General features: G+C 44.1%; 1 protein-coding gene and 1 pseudogene across 1 annotated transcript in view; both read right to left on the reverse strand.

Annotated features, from left to right (window-relative positions):
• The window catches only part of LOC136629011 (zinc finger protein 345-like), a 185,224-nt gene that overhangs the window by 148,708 nt on the left and 13,593 nt on the right, over nt 1–22,923 (reverse strand). The window contains exon 3 of the mRNA XM_066605115.1: nt 13,302–13,481. Within this exon, the coding sequence (XP_066461212.1) occupies nt 13,302–13,481 (180 nt within the window). The remainder of the gene's footprint in view (nt 1–13,301; nt 13,482–22,923) is intronic.
• Nucleotides 9,499–13,026, reverse strand: LOC136629053 (gastrula zinc finger protein XlCGF57.1-like; annotated as a pseudogene).

Consider the following 22,923-nt stretch of genomic DNA (forward strand, 5'->3'; position numbering starts at 1 on the left):
GATTTGATTTCCCAGGCAGGAAATAAATTGGCGCAAGCCTGCTGTTAAACGTAGCTGGCTGCGTATGATTTATTTACGTTCTGCACCCACCACACACGTACCCAGAACGCTGAGGACTGTCAGAGGCAGGCCAAATAGAATGTTTCCCTTTTTTTTTTTTTAAAGGGAAGGCCCACTGACTATATTCAATCAGATAAGAAATGTGTTCCACAGAACTGCAGTGTTATATAAAGTACAGCAGAGCGGTGATTTTTCCCAGGCAGGAAATAAATTGGCGCAAGCCTGCTGTTAAACGTAGCTGGTTGCGTATGATTTATTTACGTTCTGCACCCACCACACACGTACCCAGAACGCTGAGGACTGTCAGAGGCAGGCCAAATAGAATGTTTCCCTTTTTTTTTAAAGAAAAGGCCCACTGCGTCTATTCAATCAATAATATATGTCTTCTGGCCCTGCCTACACAATTCTGTCCCTGTAGTATTACTGCAGGGCGCAATGCTCTGCACAGCCGATTTTGAAAAAAACAAAAATGCAACACTGCTAACAGCAGCCTGCACAGTACTGCACACGGTTAAATGTGGCCCTAAGAAAGACCGTTGGCGTTCTTGAAGCCTACACTCACTCCTAACACTCTCCCTGCCTAACCACCACTTCTGTCCCTGTACAATTACTGCAGGGCGCAATGCTCTGCACGGCCGATATACAAAAAAAAAAAAAGTGCACCACTGCAAAAGGCAGCCTCCACAGTACTGCACACTGTTAGATGTGGCCCTAAGAAGGACCGTTGGGGTTCTTGAAGCCTACACTAACTCCTAACGCTCTCCCTACAGCAGCTCCGGCACCAGCAGCACTATCCCTCAGCTATCTCACAAGGCATCTGTGGCGAGCCGCGGGAGGGGCCGACTTTTATACTCGGGTGACATCTGATCTCCCCAGCCACTCACAGCAGGGGGGTGGTATAGGGCTGGAACATCACAGGGGGAAGTTGTAATGCCTTCCCTGTCTTTCAATTGGCCAGAAAAGCGCGCTAACGTCTCAGACAGGAAACTGAAAGTAACCCGAACATCGCGTGGTACTCGTTAAGAGTAACGAGCATCCCGAACACGCTAATATTCGCCCGAGCATCAAGCTCGGACGAGTACGTTCGCTCATCTCTAGTAGGTACCTATTTTTCACAAGTTAAGATTAAACCACCTGGTATTACCTTTGGGACCCATCTAAAAGCTTGGTCACCCGGACGTTGGTGGATGGGCCTATACCAAGAACCTTGTATTATTTAATGTGATTAGAGTATTTATTATAGGTATGTATACTTCTGAGCTAAATGTATTTTGCGTGTTTCACCCTGTACAATGCTTTTGAATTTGTACCATTTTATAACTATTCATTTTAGAGCTAATTGATGCTTTATATGCCAAGAATTTTTGTTGTTTTGCTAAACTTCTCGCCCCCTGTGTCGGGTCTATGCAGCAGGAATGTTGCCAACAGTCTAAATTTTCTTTTAATAAATATTTTTGAAACATAAATGTATTTTCCGTGCTGTTGCCACTCTTTGGTTTCTGCTTCTATTGTATAAATGTTGCTGTCTGTCTGTTGCGTTGGAGCAGATCTAGTTATATCTAATGGCCTGGCTGTAGACGATGGACTTATTTGATGTGCTTAGGGTAGTAACTGTCCCATCTTAGGTATGTAGGCTGATCAATTGCTTTTTGGTATATGGATGCCTGTACTAAGTTGTTCAAAATTTTTAGGCGGTGTCCAAAAAGTTGATTTCTGTATATAAGTAGTTTAATGTCAGGTTTATGGTGGGGTGAAATGCGTTGAATCTCTTATGCAGTATTATTAGTTCTTGTTCAATGTTGGTTCAGATGATTTATGATGTCATCAATGAAGCAGAAGTAGGCCAATGGTTTGCAGGGATAGGAAGCCAGAAAGTCACTCTCCAGTCTTGCCATGAAAAGGTTGGCATATTGCGGTGCCATTTTACTGCCCATGGCGGTTCCAGTGAGTTGAAGGAATATCTCTTGGTCAAAGGAGACATAATTGTGTGTGACGATAAATCTTGTGAGTTGTAACATCAATTCACAGGCAAACCCTATTGGTCTCAAGGTGTGCTTGGCAGGCTGTCAGTCCATGTGTAGGATGTAGGGGTATAAGGACTCCACATCCATGGTGGCCAGGATGGTGCCATCAGGGAAGGGACCTATAGTTGACAGTTTGTTCACTTAGTCCATGGTGTCCTGTAAGTAGCTGGTTGTATTCCTCACCAGTGGTTTGAGGACACCTTCTATCCTCAAATCACTGGTAGGGAATACTGACCTCACTAAAGGGCTTTTAATTTGCACATATATTTTTTTAAGGCAGTGGCTTTGCTGATAACTGCCAGCCAAACTGCTAAAGCAGCCAATAGCGGAGAAACCTCAGATCCTGCCAGTTAAAACCATTACATGCACAAACAATAACAACTGCAGCATGTAAGCAGATGACAGAGGGAGGGGACACTTTCTGTCAGCCACCAGCCCCCCACAACAATATCACAAAGTACCAATGGGTTTCAACAGCAGACAGAAGCCTGAAGAAGGCCTCCCTTTTCTGCTATGCAACTCAACCTATTAGACCCCACCTCTGCTGGAGTCTAATAGGCTGCTGTCATAAGCTTCATAGAATGCACTACATAAGTAATTTTTTTTTTTATCAATTTTTATTGAGTTTTCAAAAAAGTTCCATACAAAGGAAAATGCGATGAAGTAGCTGATATAACAAAGAATGCTCATTCTAGCGAAAGTTCTATCAGCAGTTTTACATTTATAATCAAAACTGAAGTACATTGCTTTCTAAAACTCAAATAAAATTCAAAACTAATACGAGCATCTGTGAATCGTGCTCTCAATAACAGTTAAACCTGCATACTGTAGGTACACAAACTAGGAATATGGAACAAAGTTTGTAACGGAGAGTAACAGTGAAGAGAGAAAAACTGGGGAGGAGAAGGGAAGGGGGGGGAGAAGTGTGGGGAGTGGTTATAGAGATAGAGGAAGGGGGGGGGAGGGGGTAAATAGGTAGGAAGTCCAGCTCCCCTATATATATGTCTTGCGGATCTTACACACTCTGGGACAGTGAGGGCGCTGAGTCCAGCTGTGGTCAAGGGCCGAAGTCAAGCGACAAACGTCCAAGGTCTCGAGGTCACCATGGGCCCAGAATTTTGGGGGTGCTATCCAGCTAAAGCTGATCTCTCGAGGGGAGGGAGTCGTAGTGATTTGTCTTCCTCTTTGTCTTAGACATTTTTTAGGGCAACCCTTGAGCTAGGGGTTGTGTCTCAGGTTTCTCCATGGGGTCCAGATCTGGAGGAACTTGTCATGGGTGCCTTTAGACCAGCTCGAAAGTTCTTCCATGTTGCACAGCATGTCTGTTTTTTCCCTCCATTGGGATATGGTAGGGGGTGTCTTTTGCAACCAGTGTAAAGGAATCAGGGCTTTGGCAGTATCCAAGAGGAAAGCCGTCAATTTGTTTTTCAGAGGGTGGAAGGCAGGTGAGGGTTTCCATAGAAAGATCAAATCTGCTCTTATGGATAGATTTGGGTGGATCAGTCTGAGGACTTCCTTGACCCCCCTCCAGTAGGGTACAATGCCTGGGCAGTCCCACCAGATGTGGGAATAGAATCCGATGCCAGAATCGTATCTCCAGCATCTGTTGTGGGGTGCTAGCTTATAGCTGAATAGACATTGTGGGGTTTTGTACAATCTGACTAGCTACTTATAATGGCACCATGAGAATGCATGAAGAGGCCGTAGGCCGTCCCCAGGATGAAATTGGCGCCTGCATTTGATATTCCCAGTTCTTTTTCCCACGATGGGAAAAGGTGAAATAAAATGTTTTCTTAAATATGAAATTTTGGGCATTTTGGGGTTGTTTTCGTTGAGAAATTTTTCAAATTGAGTTTTGGGGCGGGGAGATTTAAATTTTGCCTGGAATTCACGGAAGGTTTCGTGAATATGCTTTATCTGCAGAATGGAAAAGGTTTGACGGGGGAGCAGATTCTGTCTTAATTTCCTCAGGGGTTTTAGGGATTAAGGCTTGCAAGTCTTCTACCCGCCAGTTGTATGCCCCTCTCCAGATACTGGAGATCCCTGGGTCTTGAGGGAGGCCTAACAGTTTATGTAAGGTCTGAAGTGGCACTTTTGGCGAAGGTTTAGGAGCTAGGGATTCACTTAGCCCGTCACAGATCTCGCAGGGCCCTCTAAACAAGGGGTCAAATTTTTTTTGACCTATAAGTGTTCTTTATTGGGAACCAGAGATCTTCCAGAAAGAAGTCTCCATGCACCTCCTCAGCAAGAGCACTCAGTAGTGGGTCCTTCGATGGGCTAGTTAAGTCCATCCAATATCTAAGTTGGACTGCTTTGTAGAAGTCCTGAATGGATGGGAGGTCTATTCCTCCTTCAGCTCTCCTTTTAATCATCAGACTATAGGCCAATCTGGGTCTCCTCTGCCTCCAAACGAACCCCGAGAAGGCCATACGTAGGGTTTTAAAAAAGGACGTAGGTAGGTGTATCGGGAGCATACGGAGTTTATATATCACTATAGGGAGTACATATGACTTTGGTCCATTTTTCCTAACAAACCGGGATAGTGCTGGTAAGTCATAGGAGCGTATGAGTGCTTTGACCTGGTCGATCAGAGGTAGGAAGTTTTCGCTGAATATGTTCTCTATTTGAGTTTGATGCCTAAGTAGTCTACCGATACTTCTGACCAAGACAAGGGTGAACTGGACCTCAATGAGTTGCAATGTTTCTTGGGGATCGAGATATTTAGTATTGTCGATTTGGAGAAATTTATCTTGAAATTTGAAAAAGCACCAAAGCCATTTAGAAGGGATGTAAGTCTAAACATATTTCTCTCCGGCTCGGTTACGATAAACATTATGTCATCCGCAAAGGCTGCTGTGGAGAGTGTATATTTGCCAATTCTTAGTCCCTTTATTACTGGGTCTTGTCTCACCCATTGGAGTAGGGGTTCCATAGCAAGTATAAATAGGGTGGGGGAGAGGGGGCAGCCTTGGCGGGTGCCATTGCGGATATCGAAGGGGGGGGGGGATAAGGTGTCATTAATCTTTAATCTAGCGTGTGGTTCAGTATACAAAGAAAAGATCGTGGAGATGAAGGGGGTGGGAAAGTTAAAGTTGGAGGGAACCCTTTCCATGTAGGTCCAGTCCACCTTGTCAAAGGCCTTCTCGGTGTTGGTGCTAACAAGAGCCAGTGGGATGTCGCGTTTTGGGGAGTATTTAATTGCATGTAGTGTCTGCAATTATCTTTACCCTCTCTTCCTTTCACAAATCCTGTTTGCTAAGGGGTTGACAAGGGTAGGGATAAAGTCTTCCATTCTTCTAGCTAGTAGTTTGGTCCATATCTTCACGTCGAGATTAATCAAAGAGATGGGCCTGTAGCTACCGCATACTTTTGGGTCTTTGTTGTCCTTATGGATTAAAGTGACATGTGCTTCCTGGGCTTGTTTGGGGAGCTTCTTCCCCTTAAGAAGTGCATTAAACACTTCCATCAAGTGCGGGACAAGTTGTATTTTAAAGATTCTATAATATGCTAGTGAGAAGCCATCAGGCTTGGGGCTTTTCCCCTGAGGACAGGAGTCTATTATCTCCTCTACTACTTTGGTTGTAATTGCATTGAGAAGGAGAGAGGTGTCTTTGTTGTCAGATTTTGTGAGATTCAGGGATTTTAGGAAGGAGTCGATCTGACTTTTGACTTTGTGTCTAACTGGGGAGGTTCCACATTCCTCGAGATTGTAGAGTTTAGAATAAAAGTATTGAAATTTCTTTGCTGTTTCTGAGGTTGTAGAGACCACTGAACCTGAATGCATTTTTAGCATCTGGATATAGTTTCTAGATCGAACCTTCTTGAGTAGAGCTGTCATAAGTTTGCTACCCCTATTACTGTGTGCATATATTCGTTGTTTAAGGAAGAGGTGTTTTTTATTGAACTTATCATTGAGGCAACAGCGTAGGTCCTTCCTCAACGTAGCTAATTCGTCTACATTCGCTTTAGACTGTGATAATTTTGTTGCTTGTTCTAATTTAGCTATTCGTCGGAAGTAGTTGTCTATCTCTTTTTGTTTTTGTTTTTTAATTCTGGATCCTAGAGCTATTAAGTGACCCCTCATGAATGCTTTATGGGTTTCCCATGTCAATAGAAGTTTGAGATTGTCTTTTCGGTTTATTTTGAAAAATTCCTCTATCGAGAGCCCTAGACGAGATCTCTCTTCAGCGGAATCTAGCAGGGAGTCATTTAGGCACCATTTCCACTCACGAGGAGCCTCACTGTCCAAGTGAAAGTCAGCATGAACAGGGGCGTGATCCGATAGTGTTATAGAATCAATTTTAGTTTCCCGAAGGTTCGATAGGAGGCTGGAGGAGGCAAAAATTTAGTCCAGCCTCTGGATGGAGGCGTGTACTGGTAAGAAAAAGGTAAAGTCCGTAGAAGAGGGCTGTGACAAACGCCAGACATCCATTATCCCCAGATCATGTAGTGACTTACCAAGTCTTTTTAATTTGGCCTGGGAGATCTGGGAACGGGCTGAAGAAGAGTCCAGTAGGGGGTTTATGGTTACGTTTAGGTCCCCTCCTAGGATAATGTGTCCCTCCGCAAATTGTTTGAGTACTTCTAGTTGTTTTATTATCCAGGGGATTTGTTCTGAATTGGGGGCATATAGGTTTGCAATCATTATTTTGATATTTTGCGATCCTACCCTTAAGGATGAGGACCCTGCCTTCTCCGTCGGAATGTTGGGCAGTGAGCGTAAAGGGTATGGAGTTGTCGAACAGTATGGAAACCCCTTTTGAAGCAGAGCCTGGGTGGGAGCTGTGGAAACACTGGCGGAAAAGCCCCCCAGGTAGTGAAAAGTCTCTGTCTCCTTTAAAGTGTGTCTCTTGTAATAGTAGAATTTTGGACTTACATTTTTTCAGGATCTGGGCCACATTGTGTCTCTTATTCGGAGAGTTCAGACCTCGGACGTTGAATGACGTGAAGCGGACGACACCATCGCCAGTCCCGGAGGAGGAGGCCATGGCTCGAGGGGGGTAAAAGGATCAGGACCGTTAGATAATATGCACAAGAGTTGTTATGAAGTAGAGTTCTGATTACTACTTGAACGTCTAGGAAGTTTAGGGTTCAGATGAAGGTGGGAGTTAAAGGCGGAAGGAGGTAAGAGATATGAGGCAAGGGGGGGGGGTAGGTACACAGATAGCTGGGGTAGAGAGTTATAGGATAGAAACAAGTCCCGTAAGTAGAGTGTAGGGAACTCTAAGGGAGTTATAGGATGTAGTGGTTGCAGAGAGTGCGCCGTTGTCTTTCAGTGCTGCGACTGATTGATGTGGACATTTTTAAGGTTTTTTTACTGGATGGGTGAGGAGATCTAGAGCTGCGTTCTTTTAGAAATCTCTGCATGTCGGTTTGACCTTTAGTGGGGCGTGAGTGCTCAGGATATCAGTACTCTTATCCTGGTTAGTTTTCCCCATAATGTATAGCTGTTTGGTATTGAGATGAGGTCTCGCAGTGGTGCCCTTCACGACCCAGGAGATTTAGCTATGCTCCATGGGGGGCCAGCTGCTGTTGATGTAATCTGTAGGTCTTCGCTCGCTGAGCGGGTCACTTGTTGTAGTATTAGAGTTCCACTATAGAAATCTTTTAGAAAAAATTCAGGCTGGGCCTGTGCTTCAAAAACTTGCTGCGGACTTACTGGTAGGAGACTTTTTTTGTGTTTTTGGGAGGGTTGGGTGGGTGGGGGGGAACTGTTGTGGGGGTGTGAGGATTGAAATGTTCAGTGCTCCCTATAGGTGCACCAGTAAAAATTCAGGCTGTGCCTGCACTTCAAAGGATTGTTAAAGTCCTATTAATTATATGCTCTCTTCCTTATGTGAAAGTAGAGGGGGGGGGGGGGGTTGGAGGTCTGAGTTGGGAAAGAATATAGTAGCTGCGCAGTGCGAGAACATTTGGAGTACCGCAAAAGAGGTACCAGAAAAAATTCAGGCTAGGCCTGTGCTTCAGGTAGTTTGCTGACGATCTGTTGTTGTGCAGGCTAGGTCTGTAGTCTGAGGGTGCGCTGTTATCTTGTCACTGGGCAATACCTCCTCTTTGTGCGGTGGAATATTCAAGCAGGGAGGGGATGCAGAGAGTTCTCCTTGTGGCAAAGCAGGCGTAGGGTCGGTGACCGGTGGGGGGAGGGGGAGGGCACCCCGCGGTACACCGGGAGTGAAGGTACCTGTATGAGCCTCAGGCTCTGTTTTGCTCTGTGGCCCAAGGGCTAGAATGACCAACGCTCAGCGGTCTTAAAACGGGAGTCGCAGGCAGAGCCGATCTAGTCCTTCCCGCTCTGCTGCTTTCCGATGGTGATGGGGGGAGTGGGGAGATCAGGCCCAGGTCGCGGCACCGCTGGGTTGTTTCCTCTGATCGGTGCTCCTCAGTCCCCTCCCCAACCGACCTTAATCCAGGGAAGCTCTGGTGCTTAGTCTGGCGGCAGCGTGCGTAGTCTCTCAATGGAGGCGGAAGAGACGCCAGACTTCCGGTTGGCTCCGGCTCCCGACTCGAGGTCCCGGCTTCACCTCTGGAGGTAGGCCCTGATCTCCCATGTCGTCCGTTTTGGTAATCGGCGAAATCCGCCTTACCGAGGTAGCTAAAGCTTGTGTTGAGCGGTTCAGGGAGAGCTCATAGAAGTCTGCAGATCCGAAAATCTGTCAGTGGCTGCAGGAGCTCTGAAGCGACTGCTCCCTCTGCAGGCTAGGCCATGCCCCCCTACATAAGTAATTTAATGTACTTTTGTAGCAATCAAACTATTGCATTTTTGAGACCCCTTGAGGGACTAAAAAATAGTGTAAAAACAGTTAAAAGGGGAAAACCAGTTTTAAATAATGCATTTTACCACCAAACCCTTTTCAAATGGAGAAAATAGGTTAGAACATTTTTAAAAAGCAACACAAAATAGGTATTACTGTGTCCGTAATGACCCAGACAATTTAAATATTTCATTATTTTATTTTGTCTATTTTCATTTCTCTCCCAAAAAAACACAATAAAAAGCTATCCAAAAGTCACATGTACCTCAAACTGGTACCAATAAAATCTACAACTCTTCCCACATAAAAAAACACATATAGCTCAGTTGCAGCAAAAATAAAAAGGTTATTGACCTTAAAAAGCAGCAATGCAGATTCAATTGTTTTTCTTTATGTAATCATGCAGATCATGTGTTACTATTACTGAATCGTGAATGCCATAAAAACAAAAGCCAAAAACAATGGTGCAATATCTGAGAAGTTTTTCCACCTCCTCCCCACAAATTTTGCATAAAAGTTATACAAAATAGGATATGTACCCCAGGTGCCATTAAAAAGCACAACTTGTCCCAAAAGAGCAAGCCCTCATATGGTTTTCCATGAGTAATAGCTCTTGCAATCACTTGGTCCCTAAACCACAAAATAGACTCTTCACTAAGAGGTTAATGTGAAAGATATGATGATTTATAGGGCAGGTTATCTGAAGTGTATTTGCTTTTTGAATAACAGATGTTCATTGGTAATTACATACAATACTCTTAATTTACTGTTTCTTTTGCATAAGATGTCACTTAGTAGCTGCTATAATTTTTTTTTCTGTGTGTGACTTCTCTTGTGACTTACAATATGTGGTTTCTGAATAAAACATTTCCCACATACTGAACATGACTATGGCTTCTCCCCTGTGTGAATTCTGTTATGTCTAAGAAGATGTGCTTTGCTTGCAAAACATTTCCCACATTCTGAACATGAAAATGGCTTCTCTCCTGTGTGCATTTTTTTATGTATAAAAAGATGTGATTTCCTTGGAAAACATTTCCCACATTCTGAACATGAAAATGGCTTCTCCCCTGTGTGAATTCTCTGATGTATAGCCAAATAGGATTTGTTTATAAAGCGTTTCCCACATTCTGAACATGGAAATGGCTTCTCCCTAGTGTGAATTCCGTTATGTCTAAGAAGATGTGCTTTGCTTGCAAAACATTTCCCACATTCTGAACATGAAAATGGTTTCTCTCCTGTGTGCATTTTATTATGTATAAGAAGATGTGATTTCCTTGGAAAACATTTCCCACATTCTGAACATGAATATGGCTTCTCCCCTGTGTGAACTCTCTGATGTATAGCCAAATAGGATTTGTTTTTAAAGCATTTCCCACATTCTGAACATGAAAATGGCTTCTCTCCTGTGTGAATTTTCTTATGTGAAACAAGATCTGATTTCCTTGCAAAACATTTCCCACATTCTGAACATGAAAATGGCTTCTCTCCTGTGTGCATTCTCTCATGTGTTAGAAGCTGTGATTTTCTTGCAAAACATTTCCCACATTCTGAACATGAAAATGGCTTCTCTCCTGTGTGACTTCTCTGATGTTTAATAAAATAGGATTTGGTTATAAAACATTTTCCACATTCCAAACATGAAAATGGCTTCTCTCCTGTGTGAATTCTCTTATGTGAAACAAGACCTGATTTCCATGTAAAATATTTCCCACATTCAGAGCATGAAAATGTCCTCTCTCCTGTGTGAATTCTCTTATGTGCAACAAGATTTGATTTCCTTGTAAAACATTTCCCACATTCTGTACATGAATATGGATTCTTCCCTGCATGAGCTCTGTGATCTTCTCCCCGTCTGTGACTTATCTTATCAGTCTGTGATGAATCAGAAGATGGAACCTGTATAAGACGATCAGATGATTGATTTTTGCTATGAAGGGCTGAGGGAACATCTGGGATAATGGCAGGTACTTCATCTGTATATTGTGTGATACCACAATGTTCTGCTTTACAATCTGCAGATATCAGTTGTCCCTCTGAGATCCTGATACCATCATCTGCCAAAAAAAGCAAATTTTACTATCTTGCAAATTATATTGATAATATTAGACAGACAGTAGCTTTATGGTTAACACTATGGACAACATCTGCATTGAGTTTGTATGTTCTTCCTGTGTTTGCATTGGTTTTCTCCCACATTTCAAAAAACATACTATAAGGAGAATTTAAAAATTGAAAGCTCAAACAGAACCCAAAATGTCAAGTGATGTAAAGTGCTGCAGAATATGTATGCAGTATATAAAGAGGATTAGATTTTTTGAGAAACATTTCAGTGCTACAAGTCAGGTGGCAAAACTCAGTTATTAACTCACTAAAAACAGCAATGGCAAAACAGTTGTAGAGCGAGGACCAGCAGATCATGATGTTCGGCGACCAGGCCGTTCTCTTGCAGTTTCCCCTTTCTGTGGTGAAGCCCCCATCTTCACAGGGTCATGTATCAGTCTACCTGTCACCACTCTTCTAGTAAATGCTCAGTGGGGAACCATAAAGGTCCCTGTGAGTCAGTGCTATTAGGTGGTGTCCGTCTCACACACTCCTGACAGCTACATGTACTTTATCACAGAGGGGAGCAGTATGGTCATGTATGAAGAAGTCATGGCGGTGGAGCAAGTGTAAGGCCGGATTAGTACACACACCAGTGCTGGCGCCTTACGATGTTTAGCTCCATACTAGAAGCCTAACAAAAAACACAAGAGTGCCACATCTAGCACATGGCAATATAACTGCCTACAATGTGGTCCATCCGGCTTCAGGCATGCCCGCTGATATGTCCTGGACAAGACAGTGCAGTATGCTACAGTATGTTGTCCATTATTTGGTGCCGGATCTATACCAGAGTCTACAAACGAAGCCTTCAGCTCAGATACCGGATTAGCAGATGCCGTCTTCTGTTATAATGGAGGACACGTTCTTTATATTTTTCCTTCTACTTCTGATGTTGATCAAAATATGTGCAAAAAACGTCACCAAAAACTGCAACTCTGAATCTAACTGAGGTTGCTAATAATAATATGGGGACCCTGAAAGTTTTTTTATAGCATGATTTTCTTCAAGTCCCTTTTGAGCAGAATTCTTGACTGACAGCAGTAAGCTTCAAATCTCCAAATTCTGGATCTAGGTTTCCACCTTCTGCATTCTGCTATCTGGGTCTATGGCTCAATGTTCTATTGTGTTAGCACATAGTAATATCATAGGAGACTAATAGGAGCTATTGGTTTTGAACTGAAAATTGGGCACTTTTACCTGATAAGTACTGACAGCAGATGATGAAGAAAGATTTACACATAAACATACCATCCATATTATAAATGCCCATCCTGTGTCATCTCCTATAACATATCACATTGTCAGCCATATTTAGTTTGTACTCCGGCTGAATGGGGGAATATACAGCGGAAAATCTGACAGATCACAGAGCTTATAAATCTACATAACTATCTGCAGCCGGTGACCGAAGAGAATCTGTGACTCTTCTCTGCTGTATTTAGTGGTTACTACTCACCTGGGCGGTTACCTGTAGGAATCCCCTCTTTACACCGCTGATCACCCCTCACATTTGTCTCTGTAGTATTAATATTGGTCAGATCTTCATCCTGATACAAAAGCTGTGAGACAAATATTGTAAAAGTCATGACATAATGACCTGACAGAAGTAGTTATCTGAGCCACATAGCTGCAGGTCTAGAAGCTGGACATAGATATTAGATGGCGGCTCCATGACCGCTCTGGAATATCATACACATGTACACCCGGCATAGCTATACACGCTGCATGTTGTCTCAGTGGAGGAGATCAGCATCTACTAGACACATTTGCTGCTTGTCTCGGGGGAAATAAAGGAGCAGATAGCTATAAATCCAACCTGCTGGCTCCTTATTCTCACCAGCAGTCTCCACCGCCAGAAAACTGGGAGAAGATCCAGACAAGATGTAACGTCTCTGGTCAGCGGCAATCTTGCCACCTCCACCGGCCTCATCACACAAGAAGAAGACATAAGACTGAAGACAAGAGCTTCACAGCCTTCTACAGATCAAAGGGACATCTCCATCTACCTGATGGTCCTGTGGAAGAAGAGGATGGGGACATCTCTCTGGGGTTCTTCTCTTACTGGATGGAACTGCAGGAAACACAGACGGACACTGAAGTCATTCTTTATATACAGATAATACAGTCCCCGTGGATTTAGTCCTGTCTATTACCTGGTGATGGGAGCGACTGGCGGGTCTCCATCATGGCGTCCTTGTACAGATCCTTGTGTCCTTCTAAATACTCCCACTCCTCCATGGAGAAATAGACAGCGCCATCCTGACACCTTATAGGAACCTGACAACACAATATACAGTCATCAGCCAGAAGCCTCCAGTGCTGTTACTGTATAATGTCCCAGCATTTCCTGCAGCGTCACCTCTCCAGTCAGCAGCTCAATCATCTTGTTGGTGAGTTCTAGAATCTTCTGTACATTGATGTCCTTATGTATCAGGGGGTGAGGTGCGGGCCCCGGGATTGGGCTCAGGGGTCTTCCCCATCCATCACACACAGGGGCCTGACAGCCATCACCAGAGGTCTTCTTCACTACTGTGTAATCCTGTACATGGGAAGACATTAATAAATATCACTACAAATATTTCCAGAGTCCATCACTTCTCCAGTGACATCAACTGTTATTACCATAGCTAAGAATGATGTAATGTGGCATCATCAGAATCTCTCCCCTCTCCAGTGACATCATCTGGTATTACCATATTTAAGAATGATGTATCATAGAATGGTAGAGTTGGAAAGGACCTCTAGGGTCCTCAGGTCCAACCCCCTGCTTGATGCACGGTCACTAAATCATCCCAGACATATGTCTGTCCAGCCTCTGTTTGAAAACTTCCATTGAAGGAGAACTCACTGCTTCCTGTGGCAACCTGTTCCACTCATTGATCACTCTCACTGTCAAAAAGCTTTTTCTAATATCTAATCTGTGTCTCCTCTCTTTCAGTTTCATCCCTTTGCTTCTAGTTTTTCCTTGTGCAAATGTGAATAGGGATGATCCCTCTGTACTGTGACAGACCTTACAGTATTTGTAGACCGCTATTAAATCTCCTCTCAGCCTTTTTTGTTTTTTATAAATTCTTTATTTATTGCAGTTATTTGTGCAAATACAATTGGGTTATGACTATCAGCAATCAACACAGTTCACACTCGGAAAAACCTCAGTATTAGAAAGTGTGAAAACTTTTCTCTAGTATACATAAAACATGACTTAAACAGGTTGCAGAGATCAAAACTTGCCGACCTTCTTTTCTCCATCTGCAATTATTTCACCAAAACACTATATAAGACCTCTTGGCACTTCACACTGGATATTAATATCAAAAATGCCTAACAAATAGACAAGACACATGGGGGGTGTACGGAGAAAATACTGATGGAAATAAAATAGAATAAAAGAAATAAAACTGAGGATAACAAAAAATGTAAATATGTGAATTAAAGTAAATAATTTAGTTTGGGGGTTGAGTAACAATCGATACTCCTCTGAGTCCTGGAAAACTGTCCAGTGATACCATGTTCTTTGAAACCTTTCTTGTGTGCCCTTTGGTGTCGCAGAGATGTCCTCCATCTCCATAATCCATCTTACTGTATTAAGCCATAAAGCCATCGACGGCGGGGCTGTCTGTCTCCAGAGTCTGGGAATACAAGATCTCGCCACGCCCACCAGAAAGCATAGCACAGATTTTTTGTAGACCGTCAGTGGTATATCACAATGATGCAGGAGGAATAGAGACGGAGATTTTGCCAGAGAAAAATGGGTAAATTTAGTAGCAATCCGCCATACCTCTGACCAGAAGCCCCCCCAGCACCGGACAGTCCCAAAAGACGTGCAACATAGTCCCCTGCTCTGCCCCGCATCTCCAGCATAAGGGGGAGACCGATGGGAATATCTTATGTAAGTGGGAGGGCACCCTGTACCACCTAGAAAGGATCTTAAATCCTGATTCTTGTATTTTACTGGATATTGATGAAGAGTGCGTAATGGTGAAGATTCTGTCTCTTTCCTCAGGAGTGAAATTGATTCCCAGCTCCTCTTCCCATTTCCCAATGTATCCTGGTGGTGATGCCTCCAGTTCTATATTAAGTATATTATACAATCTGGATAAAGTATGTGTAGAGGGGCCCTCTTTACTACAGATACATTCAAACTGTGTTTTTGGCTGGGCAAATGCGCTAGGATGAGGCAGGGACAGGAGAAAATGTCTCAACTGTAGTGTCTGCCATAACAGGAGTGGGGCTAGATCAGTAGTCTCTCTTAGCATTTCCACTGGGAGCCACTGGCATTCCTGTATAAAGTGCTCTGCCCTAAATCTGCCTTCTGCAAACTATGTACGGAATACTTTGCTCTCGCTGCCCGGTGGAAACCTTGGGTTGCCCAAAATTGGGAACATTGGGGAGGGCCTGAAGAATATATCTGCCCTAATAAGTACTTTGGTGGCGATCGACAATGTACGACCGATAGTGGGGTGGTGTGCCAATTCTATAGCGACTGGACCGTCAGTCCATGGAAGAACTACAAGCAGCAGGGGAGTCGCAGCTTGTTCTATGGCAATCCACTGCTTAAGGGTTGAGTGCCGATGCCAGTCTACAATACTTACTAATTGGGCTGCCTGGTAGTATCTCATAAAATCTGGAATCCCCATGCCCCCCTTGTTTTTCGGTCTAGACAACGTGTTCCGTGCTAACCGGGAAGCCTTTCCTGCCCAGATAAATGTAGATATAAGTTTAGGCACGTGTATAGGGAGGGCCTGGAACAGATATAGAACTCTGGGGAGGATATTCATTTTAATAATTGCTCCCCTGCAAACCAAGAAAAGGTGCCTTCGGTCCAAGAATTAAGGTCCTGTCTGATCTTATTTCGGAGTACTGGGAAGTTGGCTGAGTATAGGTCCTCACTGTTTGGCGCTAAATCGGTCCCCAAACAGTGAATATAGTCCCTTGCCCATGAAAATGAGAAGAAGTCCTTGAGCTCTTCAACTAGAGGTTGTCGGAGAGAGACATTGAGTGCTGCTGATTTGTGATAGTTAATCTTAAAGTTAGACAGTGTGGAGTATTGGTTAATTTCAGTCATTAGGTTTGGCAGGGAAATTTGCGGATTAGAGATGAAAAACAGGAGATCGTCTGCATATGCCCCAATCTTGTGTTCTGTGTCGCCCCCTTTGATCCCCTGAATATTTGGATTGAAACGGACTTGTGACAGCAGTGGTTCCAGGCATAGAATGAAAATCAGGGGCGATAGAGGGCAGCCCTGCCTTGTACCATTTGAGATAGGAAATGATGTTGAGAGCTGGCCGTTTGCCCTAACTGATGCCGATGGGCAGGAGTATAAACTTGCAATCCATTGTAGCATATTAGGCCCCATACCCATGTGGGTCACGGTCGCAAACCGGAAATCCTACTTCACCCTGTCAAATGCTTTATCTGCATCTGTTGACAGTAGGCATACCGGTAGAGAAAATCTACGTGCCAGGTGTATCAAATTAATGGCTTTAGTTGTATCTCCCTCGCCTCTCTAAGTGGGACTACCTTCAGAGACTACCTTCATACTTGTGAATTGTAGTATGTAGGTAGGGGGAGATCCTGTTTGCAAGAATTTGGGGGAACAATTTCAGGTCTGCGTTCAGCAAAGACATAAGGCGGTAGCTGTGGCATTGTGATGGGTCCTTCCCCTCTTTAGGAATGACCGCAATGTGTGCTGTTAAGGTATCTCTAGGTATTTTGTTCCCGGATGTTATGGAGTTAAAGGCCTGAATGAAGTTCAGGAAAGAGTTTCTGCGTATTTCTTGTAGTATGTTAAAGTAAGCCCATCCGGCCCTGGAGCGTTCCCCGTCTGAGAGTCTGCAAGCGCTTCTGCTAGTTCAATCGGAGAGATTGACGCCTCCATCGCGTCTATAGCCTCCTGAGGGAATCTACATAGGTTAGAATGCTGAAGGTATTCCTGGATCAGGACCCTCTTATGTTCCCTGGCCTGTTCTGACTGTGGTGGAGATAAGTTGTATTGGGAATGATAGTACTCCCGAAATGCTTCGGATATTTGTTGAGGTAAATGCAGCTTGCGGCCATTGGGGTTGTTGATATGCGGAACATACGTTCTGGCTCTTGCAGTACGGAGTGCCTGGGCTAATGCACGGCTGGGTTGGTCTCCAAATTTGTGAAAATGACGCCTGCATTTCGCCAAACTCATTTGCTCCAGGCAATAAGAGCGAACCTTCTCCCTGAGTTGGAGCAACTCTGCCCACCTTGCGCTATCAGGGGTAGATTTGTGAATAGACTTTAGTGCCTGAATCTGATCCAGCAGCCCCCTAAGGTGTGCATAACGCTCTTTCTCAATACGAGAGCCAAGGCTTACGCAGAATCCCCGAATTACGCATTTGTGTGCCTTCCACACCGTTTGAGGATCTACATCTGGTGTGTCGTTATGGTCAAAGTAATCTTTTAGTGCTTTGTGAATTTCGTCTGAGGCTACCGGGTCGTAAAGAAACCATTCGTTAAGGCGCCAGTGCTACGCTCTATTGTGCAAGGTAGGTAACTTTAACGTTAGTGTAACCTTGGCATGATCTAAAAATGTGATATTGTCGATTGAAGCCGAGACTAGTGTAGGCAGCGATGAATGTTGAAGGAGAAAATAGTCGATTCTTGAATGTGTTATGTGGTTGGGAGAAAAATTTGTAGTCTTTAGTGGTGGGGTGTAGGACTCTCCAGGCGTCTACAAGTTGGTACTTGAGGAGTGTTCTTTTAATCCTGCGATGGGCGGACAGGGAGATACTATCACTACCTTTGGATGTGTCTATCTGTGGATCTAGGGGAACAATAAAGTCTCCCGCCAGCACCAGGGTGCCTTCCTTAAATTCCTCCATTCCTCCAGGATCCTTTCGAGAAAGGACACCTGGTTGGAGTTGGGAGAATAGACTGCAGCAAATGTGACTGGTGTGCTGGTGAGCTTACCTTTCAGAAACAGATATCTACCTCCCAGATCACATCGGGTCTCTCCCTGTTCCCACAAAACGGAGTTGGCGATGAGGATTGAAACACCCGTGGATTTGGATTCTGCGTTCGTGCTGTGGTAGGCGTTTAAGAATCTGGCATCTGAGAACCTAGGACATGCGTTTGTGTGGAAATGGGTCCCCTGGATGAAGGCCACCTGCACTCTTTTTTTCCATAGAAGATGGAGGAAGGAGAACAGTTTCTCTGTAACATTCAAACGCTGCGCATTAATCGAGATTATCGAGAGGTTAGCGGAATCTACTGGCATAGTTGCCGACGTGCCCGGGAACTAGAGAGAGAGCGTGAAAAGCAAGAGAAGGAAGAAAAAAAGGAGAGAAAGGGCGAGAAACGAGGGGGGGGGGGGGGGACACACAAGACGCACCAGGGGAGATAAGACAAGGACAACCAAACATAAAGCTAACCTTGTGGTTAGCAACTATATTTTAGTCAGGGAGCCTGTTCCCCCAAAACCAAAGGGTGAAACCTGGTTCCCTGATACCCTATTAGGGGAAATGTGGAAGTGCACTGAGACGGTAAGGGCGCTGCTGAACTCAGGTATCAATTCACCAGAAAAAACAATAAATTATGTTTCCTTGCAACTAGCTGCTTTTCTTTGTAACCCTGCTCAGAAGTTCTGGACCGCCACAAGCGGTAAAGCTAACACTGTGGGAAACTGTAGATAAGTTGAACACGATATAGCCCATCAACTGAGAGAGCAACTAGTTAAAGAAATGATGCATCTTGTGGAATTTCAGACGACGAGAACATACAGTCCAAGGTTCTCTGGACGGCTTGTAGGAATCGGTCTCCATTCCTGTGCCATCTGAACTCACTTCGAGGAGATCCCTTGACTCAAGGATTTGTCGGAGTAGTGTCCATAGGCTCAGTCCAGTCTGGGACCAGGACTGCTGGGACATCTAGAAACCTAAACGTCCCCTCCAGATCCGCCGGTGATCTTACTGTGAATAGGCGACCCGCTTTCTGAGCATCAGGTGGGAGGGGTGACCCCACTTGTAGATCGCGTCCGCTCGACACGCTGCCTCCAGCAGAGGGCGGATCAAGCTCCTGCAGTTGAGAGTCAGTCTGGAAATGTCAGGCAAAATAGTGATCTCCGCTCCGTTGAATTTGACTGGACCTCTTTCCCAGGCAAGTCGTTGGATTTTCTCCTTCTGCCTATAAAAATGCACACGACAAATGACGTCCCTTGGTAGGTTAGAATTCTGTGTTCTCCCCTTCAGAACTCTATGGACCCTGTCCAGTTCTATTGCTCTGTCTTCTGGGTGGTGTAGCAATTTGTTGAAGATAGCCGTTACACACTCATGTATCGCATCTGGGGTATGTTCTCTGGGAGACCTCCTAACTTTAGGTTGTTATGATGGTCTCAATATTGTCAAGGTGAAAGGTCAATTCCCAGAGCTGTTTCTGCTGTTTTTCTACTACGAGTGTGAGCTGTTGAAAGTCCATAGACGAAACCTCGGGGTTCTCTTCTAGGGCCATAACCCTTTCTGTGAGGACCTGTACTGAGTGACTAACTGTAGCGATGGCCTTGTCGTGTTTCTCTTCTATGTGCCTCAGCTGCATCTCTAAATCAGTTTTGGTGGGTAGAGCCCGGATCATGACCCACAAGGCTTGTAGTGTTTGAGAGTCATCTGTGGGTGGCGCCATTGGAATAACAGAAGTTACTGGGCGGGAATCTGTGGGGTGCTAGGGCCTGGTACAATATGTTTGTATTAACCCCCTGAGAAGTTGGAGATCGAATAAGAGGGGTCGTAATACCCTCATGCACTGCCTTGTTTGTGGCTTTAATGTCCTTCAATAGCTGACTGGGAGCTGCCTCCAGATTGCTTGTGCTGGCTTTTGCTTTGGGGCTGTGCCCGTATGGGAGCTTTATGGGTCTCACTTCCCTTTGGGTAGGGTGTTAGGTGGGCAGGGGTTCCTGAGAATGTCCCCGGGTCTTTTGCCCTATTCCCCTTACTAACAGTGTCCAGCTCCATGTTCGTGGGGGGCTTCCCTGTTCCCACTGCGCCTGGAGATGGAGCCTCTGCGTCTCTGATCTGCTGCATAGTGGGCTCCAGGTGTCTTCCCAGGGTGTTATCGGCAGGGAGCTTGCCTGCTCCGACAGAGTGTGGTAGCAGAGCCTCCAGGTCCCCCGTAGGCTTTGGTGTGGGCTCTGCCTGTGGTCCGGCACCATGATGGAGGGGTGCTTCTCTGTGCCTGAGGACAGTGTCCCGCATCCCTGATCCGCTCCTGGGCGGGCTTCCCCTGCTGTCTTGGGGTTTTGTCTGCCGGCGGCTTCCCAGCTCTAGCAGCACCTGGGGAGGGAGCTTCTGCATCTGGTCGCAGCGCGGGTTCTGCGTGAACACCTGGCACCATGTTGGAGAGCCTCCTCCCTGCTCCGGCGGCACTCGTCCAAAGCAGAAACCTGCTCAGTGGGGATCCGTGAACCTGCGCCTGGTCTGTCCTTCGTTTCCCCACTCTAGTCATGATCAGTGGGGGTTGTTTGAAAGGGGTATTCCCATTTGGCTGAAGGTAAGCGGCAGTGGAGCTCCAATACATGCGACCTCACTCTTCCATGCCAAGCCACCCACCCCCTACCCCCCAGCCTTCTTTTTGCAAGATAAACATTCCCAGATACTTTAACTGTTCCTCATAGGACATGATTTGAAGACTGCTCACTATCCTAGTAGCTTTTCACTAAGCTAACTCCAGTTTGTCTATGTCTTTTTTTAATTGTGGTGTGCAGAATTGGACAGAGTATTCCAGATGAGGTCTGACTAAGGAAGAGTAGAAGGGGATAACTACCCCACATGACCTAGGCTCTATGCTTATCTTAATACATCCCAGAATTCTGTTTACCTTTTTTGCTGCTGCATCACATTGTTGACTCATGCTCAGTCTGTGATCTATTAATACACCCAAATTCACGGGGCAGAAAAAGGTCTGTTATCAATATATAGCCCTTCACAGTAGACAGTCTTACAAGTAAATTTTATTGATGCAATTAAAATAGGGGTTCAAGTGGACATAAAAGTGACACGATAATTCCAAATTCATATAGTGAACTAAAAAAAGATGATTCATGAGGAGAACATTAGTGGCCTGACAACAGCAAACCCTGCACTGTCTTCTATGCTGAGGTATAGATAAGAAGCCTTTTACCACAAATATCCCTGTTAACAATAACATCCAGGGATAAGAGAAAAGGGTCGGTAAAGAGGAAGTCTAATCTATATAAAGTAGATACTTAGAAAGATAGTAGTTTCATTACTATTTAATCTCCAAAAATAATATTTAATAAATAAATCACCTGAAAGCGCTGTAGAATAAGTCGGCACTATACAAATTAAAAGATTTATATTTTAAAATAACAAAAGTAGTATAACCAGCAGCCCTGATGGTGGACTGCTGGCAAGTGTTTAATTGTATCAATTAAATATAGCTTTAATACTGCCTATAAGGTGAAGGGCTATTAGTGTACCCAAGTCTTTTACACATGTGCTAAATTACTTAGCTCAATTCCTTCCATTCTGTATGTGCTTTTTTTTCTTTTAGTGACCTAGATGTAGGACTTTGAATTTCTCCTAATTAAATACCATTCTGTTAGTCTCTGCCCACTGTTCACGCTTTTCTAGATCTTTTTAAATACCCTCTCTCTCTTCCCTAGTGTTAGCTATCCCACTTAGCTTTGTGTTATCTGTAAATTTGATCAGTTTGCCATCAATTCATTCCTCAGATCATTTATAAAAATGTTAAACAACAGTGGGCCCAGGACGGAGCCTTGTGGTCCCCCACTTGATACATTCTTCCACTTGGATGTGCAGCCGTTTAGGATAACTCTTTGAGTACGATCACTCAACAGTTGTTAATCAGCCTAACAGTTGCCTTTTCAATCCCATATTTTGTAATTTTTTTCAATAAGGGTGGTATGAGATACTTTGTCAAATGCTTTACTAAAGTCAAGATCTACTATATCTATCACATTTTCAGGATCAACCCGGTTGGTGATTCTGTCATAGAAGGAAATTAGATTTGTCTGGCATGATTTGTTTGTTACAATCCCATGCTGGCTCAAGTTAATTAGTTTATTCTCATCCAAGTACTTGCATACATGCTGTTTAATATTGTGTTCAGAGAGCTTTCCCGTTATAGAAGTCAGGCTCACAGGCCTGTATTTTCCTGGATCCACCTTCTTCCCTTTTTTTGAAGATAGAGACTACATTTGCCGTTTCCAATCTTCTGGGACTTCTCCTGTTCTCCAGGAATTTTCAAAGATTATGTCGAGTGGTTCAGCAATTACCTGCGCTGCTTCCTTTAGAAGACTTGAATTCATTTAAGTTAGCTAAGTGTTCCCTCACCATAGTTTTAAAAGAATAAAACAGCTGAATGTCTCTGGTTCTTGATTATGACCAGCCGTGTCACTCCCTTCCACTACCACATGGATACCACACCTACTTTACCTAAGCATATTTTTAGAATAATATGTAACTTGCCATGTTCTTACATACACATGGGTAGTTTATGTATAACATTTGCTACACTATAACATAAAGCCCTGTTGGTGTAATAGGCTTGTTCACAGCAGACTCCCCCTATAAGGAAATATATTATCATAGTGCCTAAACATAAATGTTGCAAAAAAAATGATATTGTTACACTAGATTATATATATATAAACACACACATAAATGTGTGAAAGCCCTCACTAACTGACTGAGTTATTGACTCGCCACTAATTCACTAATTCTCTAACTTCTTTAGGTCTAAAATAGGAAAAGTAAAGAGATCACAACTCGAAAATTCAATGCTAAGTGCAAAAATATTGGCATCCCTATGTAATGTAACTTCCCGGTATAGTACAAACATGAAATTTGGCACGACCATTCTTTAGGTCCCAAGTAGGCAAAGTACAGGGGTCACAACTCGATTATTCAATGCTAAGTGCAAAAATATTGGCACCCCTGTGTAATGTACCAAATCTAATTCTTTAACTTCCCGGTGTCATA

This window comes from Eleutherodactylus coqui, chromosome 5, assembly GCF_035609145.1.
Source record: "Eleutherodactylus coqui strain aEleCoq1 chromosome 5, aEleCoq1.hap1, whole genome shotgun sequence".
NCBI lineage: Eukaryota > Metazoa > Chordata > Amphibia > Anura > Eleutherodactylidae > Eleutherodactylus > Eleutherodactylus coqui.